Here is a 15,790-nt window from a genome sequence, read left to right as displayed (position 1 = left end):
AGCTCATCTTTTCTTTACAAGATTAAATTTATTTATTTAAAAAAGCCACCAAATTATAAAGACGATGCCGTTCTTATCCTCCGGGACAAAAACATCGCTGGAAATTCTGTGGGTTGCCAAGTTACGGTTCCAGAGCAATCTTTGTCTCTGTAAAGTTCTTAAATTTTCTGCGGATTTCATATAATTTTTCGTATGTCAGGTTCAATTGAACAAATCTTGTTTCAGCTCCGAGTTTGCTTCTTCTTCATTATTTCATAAGAAAAAGCTTCTAGAACGATGAATATATTCTTCGTATGTCAAATCTCCTTCTAGGGTTAAATGTGCAGGGTCCTCTATGAGTGTTGAGTCAGTGAAGCATTTTCTTAATTTGGATACATGAAACACGTTATGTATTCCAGATAGTGTCTTAGGTAGCTGGAGTTGGTAGGCTGCAGGTCCTATTCTTTTCAGAATTTCAAAGGGACCTACGAATCGAGGTTGTAACTTTCCTTTTTCCCTGCCCTTCGGACTTTCCTGGGAGATATTTTGAGGAGCACTTGATCTCCCACAACAAATACTAAGTCCTTTATTCTTTTGTCAGCATAGCTCTTTTGTCAACTTTGAGCTGATTGTATCCTTTGCTTGATGACTTGTACTTTATCAATTGCCTCTTGTATAATATCTGGTTTTATGGAACGAGTTTTTCCATCTTTGGTGCATCGCCATTCTTCAAGATCCTAGTTCAGAGGGGAACGACATTTTCGTCCATATAAAGCTTCATAAGGAGCCATTTGAATTGTAGCCTGGTAGCTATTATTATATGCAAATTCTATAAGGGGTAGATGATTTCCCCAGCTGTCTCCAAAATCTAAAATACAGGTGCGGAGCATATCTTCCAAGGTCTGGATAGTTCTTTCAGATTGTCCGTCTGTCTCAGGGTGAGATGATGTGCTGAAATTCAACTTTGTCCCAAGGCATTCCTGAAGCTTCTTCCACAATTTGGACTGTAAATTTTGGATATCGGTCTGAAACAATTTTTGAGGGTATCACATGCAAACGAATGATTTCTTTTTGGTATAGACCTGCTAGTTTTTTCACTCCATATTTACTACTCACTAGAAATGTAAAATACAATTAGTTATAATTTTTCTAATATCTGCTCATCACTAATAATTGTTTCCATAATTTTATTTATTTATCACAGGATGTCTGACTCTACCAGTAGCCAGGGAGGTCATTTATACACTATCTATGTTCGTACAGATTCCCCGACCCTGACTTTCACCCCTGGGCCTCAGCATTTAGCCCATTATCCTGACCATGTCACCCTACAGATTGCTGAGGATCGAGATAGGGTGAGAGCCGCCAGAGTGACTGACCGAGCTCTTTTTGAAGAGGAGATTTTTCGTTTGACCCAGGAGAATCAAGACTTACGAACCCAGCTGGCCATTTACAAGTGGCACAATGACACGTTAGGGGCTCCTGATTTTTGTCTCTCATAAGATGCCTGGGAGAGAGCAGATTCCAGCCTATAGGGGAGTCATGGGGCAGGCAGTATACGAGAGTGATAGGATGATCATGAGTCGATCTGAGATGCATGGTTTTTTTGATCGAGAGCTGAGGGTCCTTCAGAGGGCAGGAGTATTTTTCCGAGATTCATTTGATTATTTACTTACACAGGGTCGTACTATGTTCGAATACGCCATCTATGGGTTAGAGTACGTGTTAGCAGACCTCACCAGCCTTCGAGATGGCGCGGGACCTAGTTCCATTCCTACCCAGCATCTAGCAGCTGAGCCACCAGTCATTCCATTAGTTGATCCATCAGCTGACATAGTCATTGATCTACCAGTTGATCCACCCGTTATTCCACCTATGGAGCCGCTAGTCTTGGAGCCCGAGTTGCCTCCCTTGCCATCAGCTTTAGAGGAGGATGTTTGGCTAACAGACCCCGATTATGAGTCCGACCCAGAGGAGTTTCCTGATGAGCCACCATTGATAGCACAGTTAGGGCCTTTTTGGGGAGAGGACCCTTTACCTCTGTTTGGAAATGTTGGTGAAGAACTTATCATAGAGATATCAGACGATGAGAACGCATCCGAAGCCGAGTCGACTGTGACCGCTAAGGAGTAGTACCAGACTAGGGCTATTAGTAGTATTGTTTTTATTTCTAGAAAAAAATAAAAATAAAAAGCTCGAATGGTTTGGAATGGAACCCTACCTTCTCTGATCCATTCGATGCGTGCAATTTCATTTCCATCGATACGTCCTGCAATTTGTACTTGGTAGCTATTATTATATGCAAATTCTATAAGGGGTAGATGATTTCCCCAGCTGTCTCCAAAATCTAAAATACAGGTGCGGAGCATATCTTCCAAGGTCTGGATAGTTCTTTCGGATTGTCCGTCTGTCTCAGGGTGAGATGATGTGCTGAAATTCAACTTTGCCCCAAGGCATTCCTGAAGCTTCTTCCACAATCTGGATGTAAATTTTGGATCTCGGTCTGAAACAATTGTTGAGGGTATCCCATGCAAACGAATGATTTCTTTTTGGTATAGACCATCTAGTTTTTCTACTCCATATTTACTACTCACTGGAATGAAGTTAGCGGATTTTGTTAAACGGTCCACCACAACCCGGATACTATCAAAGCCTCCTTTCATAAGAGGTAACCCTAATACAAAATCCATGGTTACATGATCTCATTTCCACTCAGGAATTGGGAGAGGTTGTAAAAGCCCTGATCGTTTTTTGATGTTCTGCCTTCACCATTTGACATGTAAGGCATTTCCGTACGAAATCTGCAACATCTCGTTTCATGCCTTTCCACCAAAAGTTTTGTTTTAAGTCTTGGTACATTTTGGCTCCTCCAGGATGGTTGGTGAATCGAGATCTATGAGCTTCTTCCAAAACTTCCTCTTTTAATGAGACGGGTACATAAATCCGTTTACGATAGCAAAATATACCCTGAGGGTTGGTGGTGAATTCAGAATCTTGCCCTCTTTCAGGCGCGCCTAGGCGGAGCTTCAGCGCCTTATAGACAACCAGGCTGACGTGCATGGCTGGGCGAGCGCCTTTAGCGCCTTGAAGCCGTCTTTCTCCAGGCGATGGGCGTTCCGCCTCTTTGCAGCAGCATGTGCGCATCGCATAAGCAGGCTTCTCCTTTATTTTTTAATGACCCAAAGCCCAACTAAATAAGCCCATAACTAATTTCAGCCCATAACTAATTTATTTTTAAAAAAAGCCTAGTATTGCATGTCGATACGTATTCTCATTTCTCCCCTGCCGATTGAAGCTTCTGCCGTGCCGTTCTGCGCACACCATTCTCCCCTGCAGTTCTGCGCACACCATTCTCCCCTGCCGATTGAAGATTGAAGCTCCTGGAGGACCTGTTCTTCTCTGCCGCATGCTTCTGTTTTCAGGCTTCTCTTTCAACTATTCTTCTCTGCCGCAGGCTTCTTCTCTTTCAGGCTTCTGTTTTGCATTTATTTTAAAAAAATAGCCTAGTATGGCTTCTCATCCTCAATCAGAAAACACACAACCAGATGCGGATAATAAGAAAGACCCCGGTTGGAAGCATTGTTATTTGAAAAATCCAACTGATACTAATAGTGTGACGTGTAGGTTTTGTGGCTTCACGTCCAATGGAGGAATTTTTCTAGCCAAACATATTGCTGGGAATTCAAAAAATGTCAGAAAATGCAAAGAGTGTCCTCAAAGTGTCCGTGATGAGCTGTTGAATTATATGAATGAAAAGAAGAAGCAAACATTGAGAGCTTGCGGTGGAATGAAGCAAGATTTTTGCTTTATTGATATCGATGAAGATGAAGACGATGAAGAAGATGTACAACCAAGCAAAAAGAGAAGTTTGACTTCCATACACGAGGCTGGAACTGGAAGTGGAAGTGGAAGTGGCAGTGGCAGTGTTAAAGGGCCGATGGATCTCTTTATCACGAAGAAGAAAACCAAAGGGGGGAAATTGAGGCAAACAAACATAAACGATGCTTGTGATAAAGAGCTTAGAGATCGAACAGTTCAAAAGATAGCTCGTTTCATGTATCAAGCTGCGATTTCTTTCAATGCTGCCCATTTAGATAGCTTCAAGGAAATGATTGAAGCCATAGGTCAGTACGGGCCGAATTTGAAACCACCAAGTTATCATGAATTGAAGGTACCACTTTTACAGAAAGAAATTGCCTACACAAATGAGTTGTTGAAAGAAAACAGAGATGAATGTGAGAAATATGGTTGCTCAATTATGTCTGATGGGTGGACTGATAGGAAGCATAGAACATTGATCAACTTTTTGGTTAATTCACCCAAAGGAACAATGTTCTTGGAATCTGTGGATGCATCCGCCCATGTCAAGATTGGAACCCTGTTATATGAGTTGCTCGATAGATTTGTAGAGCGTGTGGGAGAGAAAAATGTCAGTGCAAGTGATTACAGACAATGGCAGCAATTATGTTTTAGCTGGTAAGTGAAGTATTGAAATTTTATTTCCTTGGATATTATATTACGTATAACATAAATTGATTCTTTTTTGTTTTGTACTCTTTTTTTTGTAGGTAAACTTCTACAAGCAAAAAGACCGAATTTGTTTTGAACTCCATGTGCTGCTCATTGCATTGATTTGATGCTAGAGGATATTGGCAAAATTGAGGTGGTTCGGAAGACTATTTCTAGAGCAATTGCTCTTGTTGGTTACATTTACAATCATGGAGGTGTTTTGCACATGATGAGAGAATTTACTGGAAACAAAGAGCTGGCAAGACATGGAGTCACCCGTTTTGCTACTACATTTCTCACTTTGCAAAGCCTCCACAAACGACAAAAGGCTTTGAAGAGAATGTTCATATCAACACAGTGGATAGAAAGTAAATGGTCAAATGATATAAAGGGTAAGAAGGCAAATGATACTGTTTTCAAGCCTTCATTTTGGAATAATGTGACATACACCCTTAAAGTGATGTGTCCTCTAGTGATGGTTCTTCGCATTGCCGATAATGAAACAAGGCCAGCGATGGGTTATATCTATGAAGCTATGGACAGAGCAAAAGAAACAATTCTCAAGTCCTTTGATAACAACAGAGAGAAATGTAAAAAAGTGTTAGAATTTATTGATGCTAGATGGGATAATCAGCTTCATCATCCTTTGCACGCGGCAGGATACTACTTAAACCCATATTTTTACTATCACAATCCGAAAGTTGAGACGGATGCAGAAGTCACAAATGGGTTGTTTGCATGCATACAAAGATTGATTCCAAGCCATGACGTGAGGGATAAGATTATTATGGAGGAGTTGCCGGTATATAAGAACTCGGAGTCATTGTTCGGCAACGAATTTGCCATTAGAGCAAGGAATAATAAAGACCAACCAATGGCGCCTGGTATGTGTTTTTTTTGCAAGAAGTTAAATAGTTAAATACTTAAATATCAAATGAAAATGATGTGATACATTTTTTTTTCAGCGGATTGGTGGAAAATGTTTGGCAATGGTACTCCAAATTTGAAAGAATTTGCTATCAAAGTTCTTAGCCTCACATGTAGTGCTTCGGGTTGTGAAAGGAATTGGAGCATATTTGAGCATGTGAGTAAATACTATTACGGTATTACATGACTTCTTTCACTTTTCTTTTCAATTTATAGTTTATGATGTTTTCGTCATTCGTGTCACAGATACATTCAAAGAAAATGAATAGACTAGATCACAAGAAACTAAGAGATTTGGTATATGTGAAGTACAATCAAACACTCAAGGCTCGTGCGGCTAAGAAGGATAAAAGAGATCCTATAGTTTTGAGGAATATTGATGATTGTAATAATGAGTGGTTGATTGGAACGATGGAAGCTGGAGAGGAACCTGTTTTTGATGATGATGATGATACTTTGACATGGAACGTTGTAGCAGAGGCTGCTGGAGTAGAAGAAGAAACCAGACATACTAGACAACAACGGACCTCGAACCCTATTTATAGGGGAGCTTCAATTTCTACAGGCAAAGGTAGGGGAGGACGAAGAGGTCGGGTGACAAGCCAAACCACTCATGCTCTACAATCACCAATGGATGTAGATGAAGAATCTACTGACGAGGGAGAGTTTGATGATGATGTGTTGAAAGATGATTATTCAGACATTAATGAAAATGTGAGGATGGTGATGTGGATGAAATGATTGAATTAGAAAGTGATTGATCTGAGTCTAGATTGTTTTGGAAAAATTAAATTGTCTAGCATAAGATTTGAATGTGTTGATTTGTCGACAATATTGAGATATTTTTGTTTTTTGTTACTTGAAGCTTTATATATTTAGTTTTTCATATAGTTCATTATTATTAATAGTTGATTTTTAGTAGAACATAAATGTATAATACATTCTCTCTATATTATCGCCTTGTGGCTAGGCGATTGCCTTTTGTCGCCTAGGCGTTTGGGCGCTAGGCAGTGGCTCAGTCGCCTTGACGTCGCCTAGCGCCTTGACAACTATGCTCTTTCAGCTTAATTACATCGGGATCAATGTCCTGACTTTGCTTGATTCTGGTGTTGAATTCTGGTTCGACTCCTAGTCCTGCTAGATGACCACGTGAAAATATGTTTAACAAGTTTTTTGACTTGACTTGGTTAGTTTCTCTTCCTCCAAGATGGGCTATATTGGCTCTACTCAAAGCATCTGCCACCACGTTGGCCTTCCCTGGATGGTATAGTATAGAGCAATCATAATCTTCTAGGAATTCCATCCATCGACGTTGCCTCATATTTAACTCCTTTTGAGTAAATAAATACTTCAAACTCTTGTGGTCAGTATAAATGTCAAAGGTCGCACCGTATAAATAATGCCGCCATTTTGCTAGGGCAAATACTATTGCACCCAACTCCAAATCATGAGTCGGATAGTTATTCTCATGAATGTTTAACTTCCTTGAAGCATAGGCAATGACCTTCCCATTTTGCATCAATACACAGCCCAATCCTTCTTTGGAAGCATCAGTGTAAACCGTGAACCTTTCTGTTCCTTCTGGTAGGGTTAAGAGTGGGGCGCTAGTAAGCATCTTTTTTAGTACCTGAAAGCTTTCTTCACACCTTTGGTTCCATTGGAACATATTATCTTTGCGAGTAAGTTGGGTTAGTGGAGCTGAAATTTTTGCAAAGTATTGGATGAATCTTCGATAGTATCCTACTAGGCCAAGAAAGCTTCGAACTTCAGTTACATTGCATGGTTGCTTCCACTGCATTATTGCATCTATCTTAGTAGGATCTACTTCAAGACCTATTCCCGAAAATTATGTGGCCCAAAAATGTCACCTTATCCAACCAGAACTCACATTTGCTGAGCTTAGCATACAATTGATTTTCCTTTAGTGTTTGGAGAACTGTCCTAAGATGATGTGCATGTTCTTCCTTGCTTTTGGAGTAAACCAGGATGTCGTCAATGAAAATGACTACGAATTTGTCTAAATAGGGTTGGAAGACTCGATGCATCAGATCCATGAAAGTAGCTGGCACATTTGTCAATCCAAACGGCATCACTAAAAATTCGTAGTGACCATACCGAGTGTTAAAAGCAGTCTTGGGTATATCCTCTTGTCGGATCCGCAGCTTGTAGTATCCTTGCCTTAGGTCCAACTTCGAATAAACTTTGGATCCTTGAAGAGCATCGAACAGTTCGTCAATACGGTAGTGGATACTTGTTCTTTATAGTGACATTATTTAGATCTCGATAATCTATGCATAGTCTTAAGGTGCCATCTTTTTTTTCTAGAAATAAAAACAATACTACTAATAGCCATAGTCTGGTACTACTCCTCAGCGGTAACAATCGACTCGGTTTCGGATGTGTCCTCATCGTCTGATATCTCTATGATAACTTTGTCACCAACATTTCCAAACAGAGGTAAAGGGTCATCTCCCTAAAAAAACCCTAACTGTGCTATCAATGGTGGCTCATCAGGAAACTTCTCTGGGTCGGACTCATACTCGGGGTCTGTCAGCCAAGCATCCTCCTCTAAAGTTGATGGCAAGGGAGACAACTCGGGCTCCAAGACTAGCGGCTCCATAGGTGGAATAACGGGTAGATCAACTGGTAGATCAATGACTAGGTCAGCTGATGGATCAACTAATGGAATGACTGGTGGCTCAGCTGCTAGGTGCTGGGTAGGAATGCTACTAGGTCTTGCGCCATCTCGAAGGCTGGTGAGGTCTGCTAACACGTACTCTAACCCATAGATGGCGTATTCGAACATGGTACGACCCTGTGTAAGTAAATAATCAAAATGAATCTCGGAAAAATACTCTGTTCTCTGAAGGGCCCTCAGCTCTCGATCAAAAAACCCATGCATCTTAGATAGACTCATGATCATCCTATCTCTCTCGTATACTGCTTGCCCCATGACTCCCTATAGGCTGGAATATGTCTCTCCCAGGTATCCTATGAGGGACAAAAATCAGGAGCCCCTAGCGTGTCATTGTGCCACCTGTAAATGGCCAGCTGGTTTCGTAAGTCTTGATTCTCTCGGCTCAAACGAAAAATCTCATCTTCAAAAAGAGCTCGGTCGGTCAGTCACTCTGGCGGCTCTCACCCTATCTCGATCCTCAGCAATCTGTAGGGTGACATGGTCAGGATAATGGGCTAAATGCTGAGGCCCATGGGTGAAAGTCAGGGTCGGGGAATCTGTACGAACATAGATAGTGTCTAAACGACCTCCCTGGCTACTGGTAGAGTCAGACATCCTGTGATAAATAAATAAAATTATGGAAACAATTATTAGTGATGAGCAGATATTAGAAAAATTATAACTAATTGTATTTTACATTTCTAGGTAACCTATCCTAGCATGTTTGGCTCTGATACCACCTCTGTGACACCCCATCTCAGGACTTAGCCCTCGAGAAATGCCACCTTACCTAAGTATATCTCGTGCGGAAAATAGTCCTTTGAAGTATTATAGACAGTAAAAAAAATCTACTAAACTTTATTAGCGGAAGCGAATCGAACAAAGCACCAGTAAATTTCGATGGAGTTATTACAAGACCAAGCTAAAAATATAAAAAAAGATTTATTATAAATATTTCAGACAACCACTGCTAGATCATTCACCGACATTTCCTTCTTTATCCAATTCTGGTATACCTGCCTCTGGAAATTACAATAGATAAAGAAAATAGAGAGGTTAAGTCTTTAAGGACTCAGTTAGAATTAAATAATAATCAATATGATGTTAAATTTAACAGAATGCTATAATAGACAATAGGGCGAGCATCCGACCATATGAATGCACAAGATAGAAAATATGATTAGCAAAAATAACGAGCTAAGTGAACTAATATACCCGGACCAAGGTCACGTTGTTCAATGGACTCAATCTACAAAGTCCGTTGTCCAGGGCTCCGTCTTGGTCAATCATTTTATCATTCGTTCATTCATTCGTTGATTAACCAAGACTTTATTTGGTGAAAGTTCGATAAGAATCACACTTAGTGTGATGATATTACAATGAGAACTTTTCATTGAAGCATTCCATCATTATGTAATAACAGTAATGAGTAAATTAAGTATAATAAATTTGACTATGATGCAATCAAGATGATAGATTCGATCGGTAAGAAGGATATAGTCATGATTGATGATTTATTATGATAGAAGGAGTGGCCATCGAAGTGATGCATCAACGAGATTAAGAGATACAATAACTACGCACAAGTACAAGAAATCAATAAAACATGGCAAATATCATTTAATAAAATATCATATCATAATTTCCAGGCCAACTGCCAAAGTTGTAGGAAGAACGATAAAAGTAAATTCCTCACCTTAGTAACTTACTATAGATGAGTGTGAGAATCCAAATTTCAAACCAATCCTATTGACCAAGTGATTAACATTAGTATAGTATAATACTTCCTAATTCATTTTTAATATAGACTATCCCCAAAATTAGCTCATAACTTTATACTTTATTTGGTGACATAAAATACCATAGTAATAAGCATATAAAAAATCTTTGGACTCGTCTCATGTCTTAGCAAGAATATGTACTTTAAATGTTCATAATAATTTACAAAATATTATACGAAAAGTAACATCATAATTTTTATTTATTTATTTACTTCATATTTTATTTATATAAATACGAATATATTACTCACAAACATATAAAAAAATAGCTTGTAAGTCCAAAATTATAAAACTTCAAAGCTACTTCTAGTGATATATTTTTAAAGTATTGAAGACTAGAACCAGATAAAGAAAGATTAAAACGATCATACAAGTATCATATAATATCCGAAAATCATAGTTTTAACATTTAAAAATTTATAGTAAATGAAATAATCATCCAAAATTTACGAAACTTGCACAGCAGCCTAGAATAATATAGAGCATGCTGTTACACGCGCCGATTCCGGTGGCGCGTGGCCGGCGTCCGGCCACCACGCGCAGCCAATTTTTTTCCAGCAAACTTAAAATACGATTTCCTACAACTCTTATGTTATGCACTTTACTGAAATTCCCAGCCGAAACGTGCCACAAAAGGAATAACTAGTAAACTCACACCCCGACCTCGGCTGCCGGAGAACACTATTTCCGAGGCCGATTCCGGGAAACCAAAGACATGAATGAGAAGTATGACATACAATGAATAACTTTCGTGTTTATACTAAGGTGAAATACGGTCAGCAAAGTTACGGAAATTGGGAGTGAAAACAGTACCTGAAAAGTGAGTTTTCCGGCATTATTTCCTTCCCGGGCAGCGGTGGTTTATGAATTTTGACGAAAAATCGGCTGCTAATTTTTCGACACCTCCTTCTCTGATATCTTTCTGGGTAAGTAGAGAGTTTTGAGGAATTTTTGTAGAATTTTTGGAAGAGTTTGAGTTATAGAATGAATTTTTTTTTCCTATTTTTCTCAACTATTAAAAAGCTCCATTCTCACACCACTCAAACCCTACTCTAGACCAGCCCTTAAAACTCGAAATTAGGCTAAGAAACTCTTGAAATTCATCAAGTGAATGACTTTCTTTTATAGGCAAGAAGCAAGTCTTTCCTCCAATCCATGTTAGACATCTTCCGATTGCCGGTTGGGCAAGAAGGAAGGTGGAGTGTTAGTTAAGCAAGTATGATGATGATGATACCTCCCTATGCATGCATGTATGAGTAGCTAAAAATATATTTAAATATTTGAATTAGTTATTTCATTTTATTTTATTTTTAATAAATAAAAAAATTATTAGTAATATATAATAATTAAATATATACCAAATTATGAGGTATTACAGATTCTGAATGCATTTATTTATGCATTGCATTATTCTGTTGTAACACTGTACTAGTGGTAAATTTTTTAATTTTCAATATTAATGGAATACTATGATTGTTGCTGATGCAGATTATCTCGTGGAGGAAAATCATTTGATTTTAAAACAAATTACCGCAACTGAATCTTCATGTTTGTTTACGAGTGTTTTTCTGCTGTTATTAAAGCATAAGAGGTCTCAGCTTCTTTTGTTTTGTCGATGGACAGTCTTTAGGTCAAGCACACGTCTTTCTAAAATAAGAAAACACACTCCTTTGTGCTATTTAAAATTTTGTGCTCGGTTTCATCATTTCCTGTAAGGGAACCTGAGTTTGGAGCTGTGATCCAATGAGCTATGATTCGATATTGTTTTCTGATGATGTTTCTCTATTGTCCCTCTCTTTCTGTGTTGTATCTGATTACTGTCCCTTTTGTTGTTTACTTTAAATTTGCATCTCAAGAGTCTTCTGAATATCATATGGATGGCGGACCTTTAAAAAATAGATGATAATTTGGACATCTGTTGGCTGCATAGTAAATGGACGCGAAATTTCGATTTTTAGAAATTGAAAAACGCAAACAATGTCAGATTAAGAAGACTTTGAATATGCAAGTTGTTTATTACTCAAAGTGTCGATGTATTACACATCCCAACGTTCAGCTTTTAATTTAAATTGATCTTTATTCATCAATACTTTGGTTTTGTTCAACGGATTGGTGCTATGTTCCAGACATTGAGAATGTGAAGCATAACAATAATTGAACACGAGTTGTTGAAAACTAGCATCCTCTCTGTCCACATTTTCTACCTCATTTTTCCTGTATTTTTCAGTTCCTTAAATCATTTGCCACAATTTTCTTGATGTCGAGTTCTAGCATCTAATTTGGGGCATTTACATATGCAGATGTCTTTTCGACACGTAAAATTCACTGAAAAATTAGTGCATTTAAATAAGGCATAGTTTTCCATTTCTGACATAATGATGCATGTGAGATGAATGAAACTAAAAAATACACTTCATCTGATCCAAGAGTGGGCAAAATATATTTTATCACTTGATTATTTACAGAAAAGGCATAAAAGTATTTTCTTCAGAGAGCAGACTGGTCAGCTATTGAGGGATATGGAAGGTGCATTTTTAGTGAAGAAACTAATATGAGAATGGAATAAAAGTAGGTAGGGTTTAAGATTTGAGATCATTGGGCGACCAACTAAATCCATATTTTGTGTTGAACACCGTGAAGTCATTCCATGTGGCGCAAGATGCAGCAATTTATTCACTTTTGATGTTTTTGGCTATTTGATCATATGGTAAACATCTTTGAGGACGACGACATTCTATTTAAATTGATTTGGATCATCACATGTCATAAAAAGTTTGCCTCGTTTTTTATATGAATTATATATTTTATCCTCCATCTCTTTCCTAAGCACCAAAAATGATTTGCTAGAAATGGCAATGCTTTGAAAGTTATGCTGTTTAACTAATGCATAAATTTCTTGCAGTGGGACCTGTATCTGAAGACTCTGATGGGCCGGAAATGTTGACGTTTGCTTCAGGAGAAGCCATATCTTTGACACCTAATCGGAATATGTCTTCAAGTGGCAGTGCTTCATCTGTTTTTGAATCAATTGATACCAAATTTGATGCTCCAATAGTACACGGTGGAGTAACCAGGAACTCTGCTGGAGAGCCTTCTCAAAATTCTAACTTGGTTGTGGAATCAAATAACAACCACCAAAATGGCATTTCCCTTTTTCAACGGTAATGATTGTCTGAGCCTGCTAGATGTTGCCGCTTTTATATTTAGTGGATTCAATGCATGGGCATTGTGCTTTTTATTTGATGGGTTGGCATATCCGGTATCCCCATTTTACACGAAAAACTTGATCGCAAAATTTTCGCAAAGAAAGAAGTGTTTGTCGGATCCTGTCTAGTTTTGTCATTTTTTTTGCCAATCATCTACTTTTTAACAACACATCAAATGATAGACCTTGATTTGTTGCACTTTCACGTTCTGATTTTCTTGCTCTATTTATTTATGAAATTATCTTATTATTGTTCTGTTATCAGCCTTATTGAAAAGGTCAAGAGGACAGTTCAAGGCTCTGCTTATGACATTGGATGGTTACAACGAGATCCGGACATGCCACCAGTTGAAGATGGAACTGGAAGATTTACAGAAATACTTGATGATATAAGGTTTATTCGATGTGTATTTTTTCAGCATATCTCATTAGATATGTTCTTAGTTCATGTGTATGATTTAGTTGTGTTTCTCTATCAGGCATGGATTGCATGGGTTGCCAAACACAATGGTTTACTTGTTGGTCCCAGGTAGCAACTCATTTCCCCTAGTTAGCTCATAAAGTGGTATCTCTGGAGACCTTCTTGTTAGGCACCTGAGGGAAATTTGGGGGAATTACCTCGGTCAAATTTCATTTTTAAAAGTAACCTTCACAAGTGTATTTGAGTGAATTCAGATACACATGGGTGGCTCAAATACACATGGGTGGCCTTTTTTTAAAAAAAAAATGTTTAACCAATATTATTTTGCTAACTACCCCAGGGTACAGCTGTAGAACTTTGTCATAATTCCCTCCCAACTAACAGCTGCGAGGATATGTCCCAACAAATCATAAAAGCGAAGGAACACAAAAGCTATATTGAGTTAGGGTATTAGTTATTACTCTCCTGGCGGTTCTGTAGGTTATGATTGTGAACAGCACATAGTTGGCCCGGTAATATTAATATCATTCTATAATTAAAAATAATCATCAGCTTCATTTTCTGTACACTTTCATCCTTGTGTTATGGTTAGAGGAAGTAGTTTAACAATAATTATTTTGAACAGTAATGATTTTTATTGTAAATTCGTTTTGGTGCTTCGTAAGTGTTAGGAATATAATTATGTAGCATTGGATTATTTGCACTATTTAAAAAAAATTTAAACAGTGAAAATGATTCTCAGTACTCTCAGCTATCAGGTTATGTTACGTTTAATCGTTACTCTTTGCTACTTTTGTAGGTCTTTTCAGCAACCATGGGCCTCTTTACTTTGTGAATACAAAAACAAGTTTTTCAAAGATGGGCCTCACCTGTCATATAGCCAAAATTCACAGTGAGGTGTTTGTCAATTAACACTGGTTACTTGGTATTATTTTTATTATTTATTATTAATGAATTTAAGGTTTAGGCTTCAGTAGATAAGAACGCTGAAGAGATAAAGGACTACATAGAGGAATTATATTGGGGTTCAAAGAAACGTGTTTTACTACTTGGCCATAGCAAGGGGGGTGTCGATGCGGCTGCCTCTTTGTCCATGTATTGGGATGAACTCAAAGACAAGGTTGCGGGGTTAGCATTAGCACAAAGTCCATATGGAGGTAGTCCAATTGCTTCAGATATATTACGGGAAGGACAGCTTGGTGATTATTTTAATGTCCGTAAGCTTATGGAGATCCTGATTTGTAAAGTTATTAAGGTACTCTTACATCCGCCCTTTACTCTGATATTGTTTCTTGTTTCCTTAAATGTTTTGGTGTATTTCATTTGAAATTACCATGACACAGAACCTAAAAAGGTTAAAATTGTAATGTTTTTTTTTATTGGGACGGGATACACTGTTTATCAGGTTTATTATAGTCTTGAAATTTGACACTTACCTGAAATATTGAGTAAGATGCCAATTCATTTTGTTTCTTTGTTGTAGTATGAGGGAGTTGGAGGAGATATTTATTCATTTATAACAGCACATAGCACAAAATCCACCATACATTGTAGCAATAGAATGCGCTAATATTGGTAGCTGTTATGAAGGGTGACATGCAGGCGCTTGAAGATTTAACGTACGAGAGGAGAAAAAACTTCTTGCGAGAATACCATTTACCTAGGGAGCTTCCCGTTGTTTCGTTCCACACAGAGGCTAGCATTTCTCCAGTTGTTTTGGCTACATTATCTCGTGTAGCCCATGCAGAACTACACATGTTTTCCCCTCTCGATAGTGATTCACCTACCACACTCTCTGTTGTGGTTCCTCTCGGTGCGGCAATGGCTGCATGTGCTCAGCTGCTTCAGATCAGATATGGTGAAAAGAGTGACGGGCTCGTAACTTGTCGTGATGCTGAGGTTCCCGGTTCGACTGTTGTACGGCCAAAACGCAAGCTCGACCATGCTTGGATGGCTTATTCGTCGTTGGACGACGATACATCAGAAGCCAATGCAGAGACAGGGCAAAAGAAGAGGCACGAACTTACCAGCAAATATGAGTGAAACACTTGGATTTAAAAATTCTCTATTCAACTGCTGTGCGGTTTTTCAGCACAGCAGAACTATCACTCGTTGCAGTGTCCTAGATTGTAGGACACAACTTACTCCCAATTCAATCGTAAAAACATGTATGTACAAATTAGTGGTCCAAGTACTTTGCTTTTATGAGATGGTTTCACATTATTTTACTTTGAAACATGTCAACTTGATTTATACATATAATTAAAAATAATATTTTTTAATGAATTGGA

General features: G+C 38.3%; 1 protein-coding gene across 4 annotated transcripts; it reads left to right on the top strand.

Annotated features, from left to right (window-relative positions):
- Window positions 1-49: 49 nt before the first annotated feature.
- LOC142552355 (uncharacterized) lies at window positions 50-15,710 on the top strand. Of its 4 annotated transcripts, none has more exons than XM_075662119.1 (7): window positions 50-149; window positions 12,776-13,034; window positions 13,344-13,472; window positions 13,558-13,607; window positions 14,299-14,396; window positions 14,467-14,754; window positions 15,090-15,710. In XM_075662119.1, exons 1-7 carry the CDS (start codon window positions 65-67, stop codon window positions 15,540-15,542), a joined length of 1,362 nt encoding a protein of 453 aa, XP_075518234.1. In that variant the 5' UTR covers window positions 50-64; the 3' UTR covers window positions 15,543-15,710. The 4 variants fall into 4 exon arrangements, with proteins under 4 accessions (XP_075518234.1, XP_075518242.1, XP_075518247.1 ...); XM_075662132.1 differs by lacking the exon at window positions 50-149 and adding an exon at window positions 5,994-6,095; XM_075662142.1 differs by lacking the exon at window positions 50-149 and adding an exon at window positions 11,269-12,445.
- The last annotated feature ends 80 nt before the right edge of the window (window positions 15,711-15,790 follow it).

Source organism: Primulina tabacum, chromosome 1 (assembly GCF_025594145.1).
Source record: "Primulina tabacum isolate GXHZ01 chromosome 1, ASM2559414v2, whole genome shotgun sequence".
Classification (NCBI taxonomy): Eukaryota; Viridiplantae; Streptophyta; class Magnoliopsida; order Lamiales; family Gesneriaceae; genus Primulina; species Primulina tabacum.
Note: the sequence above shows the minus strand (reverse complement) of the source record. Positions and strands in the feature narration are given on the sequence as shown.

Coding starts and splice junctions, on each gene's coding strand:
- LOC142552355 (XM_075662119.1), top strand. CDS start 65: ATGCCGTTCTTATCCTCCGGGACAAAAACATCGCTGGAAATTCTGTGG. Junction 150..12,775: donor CCAGAGCAATCTTTGTCTCT/GTAAAGTTCTTA, acceptor AATTTCTTGCAG/TGGGACCTGTATCTGAAGAC. Junction 14,397..14,466: donor TAGCCAAAATTCACAGTGAG/GTGTTTGTCAAT, acceptor TTTAAGGTTTAG/GCTTCAGTAGATAAGAACGC.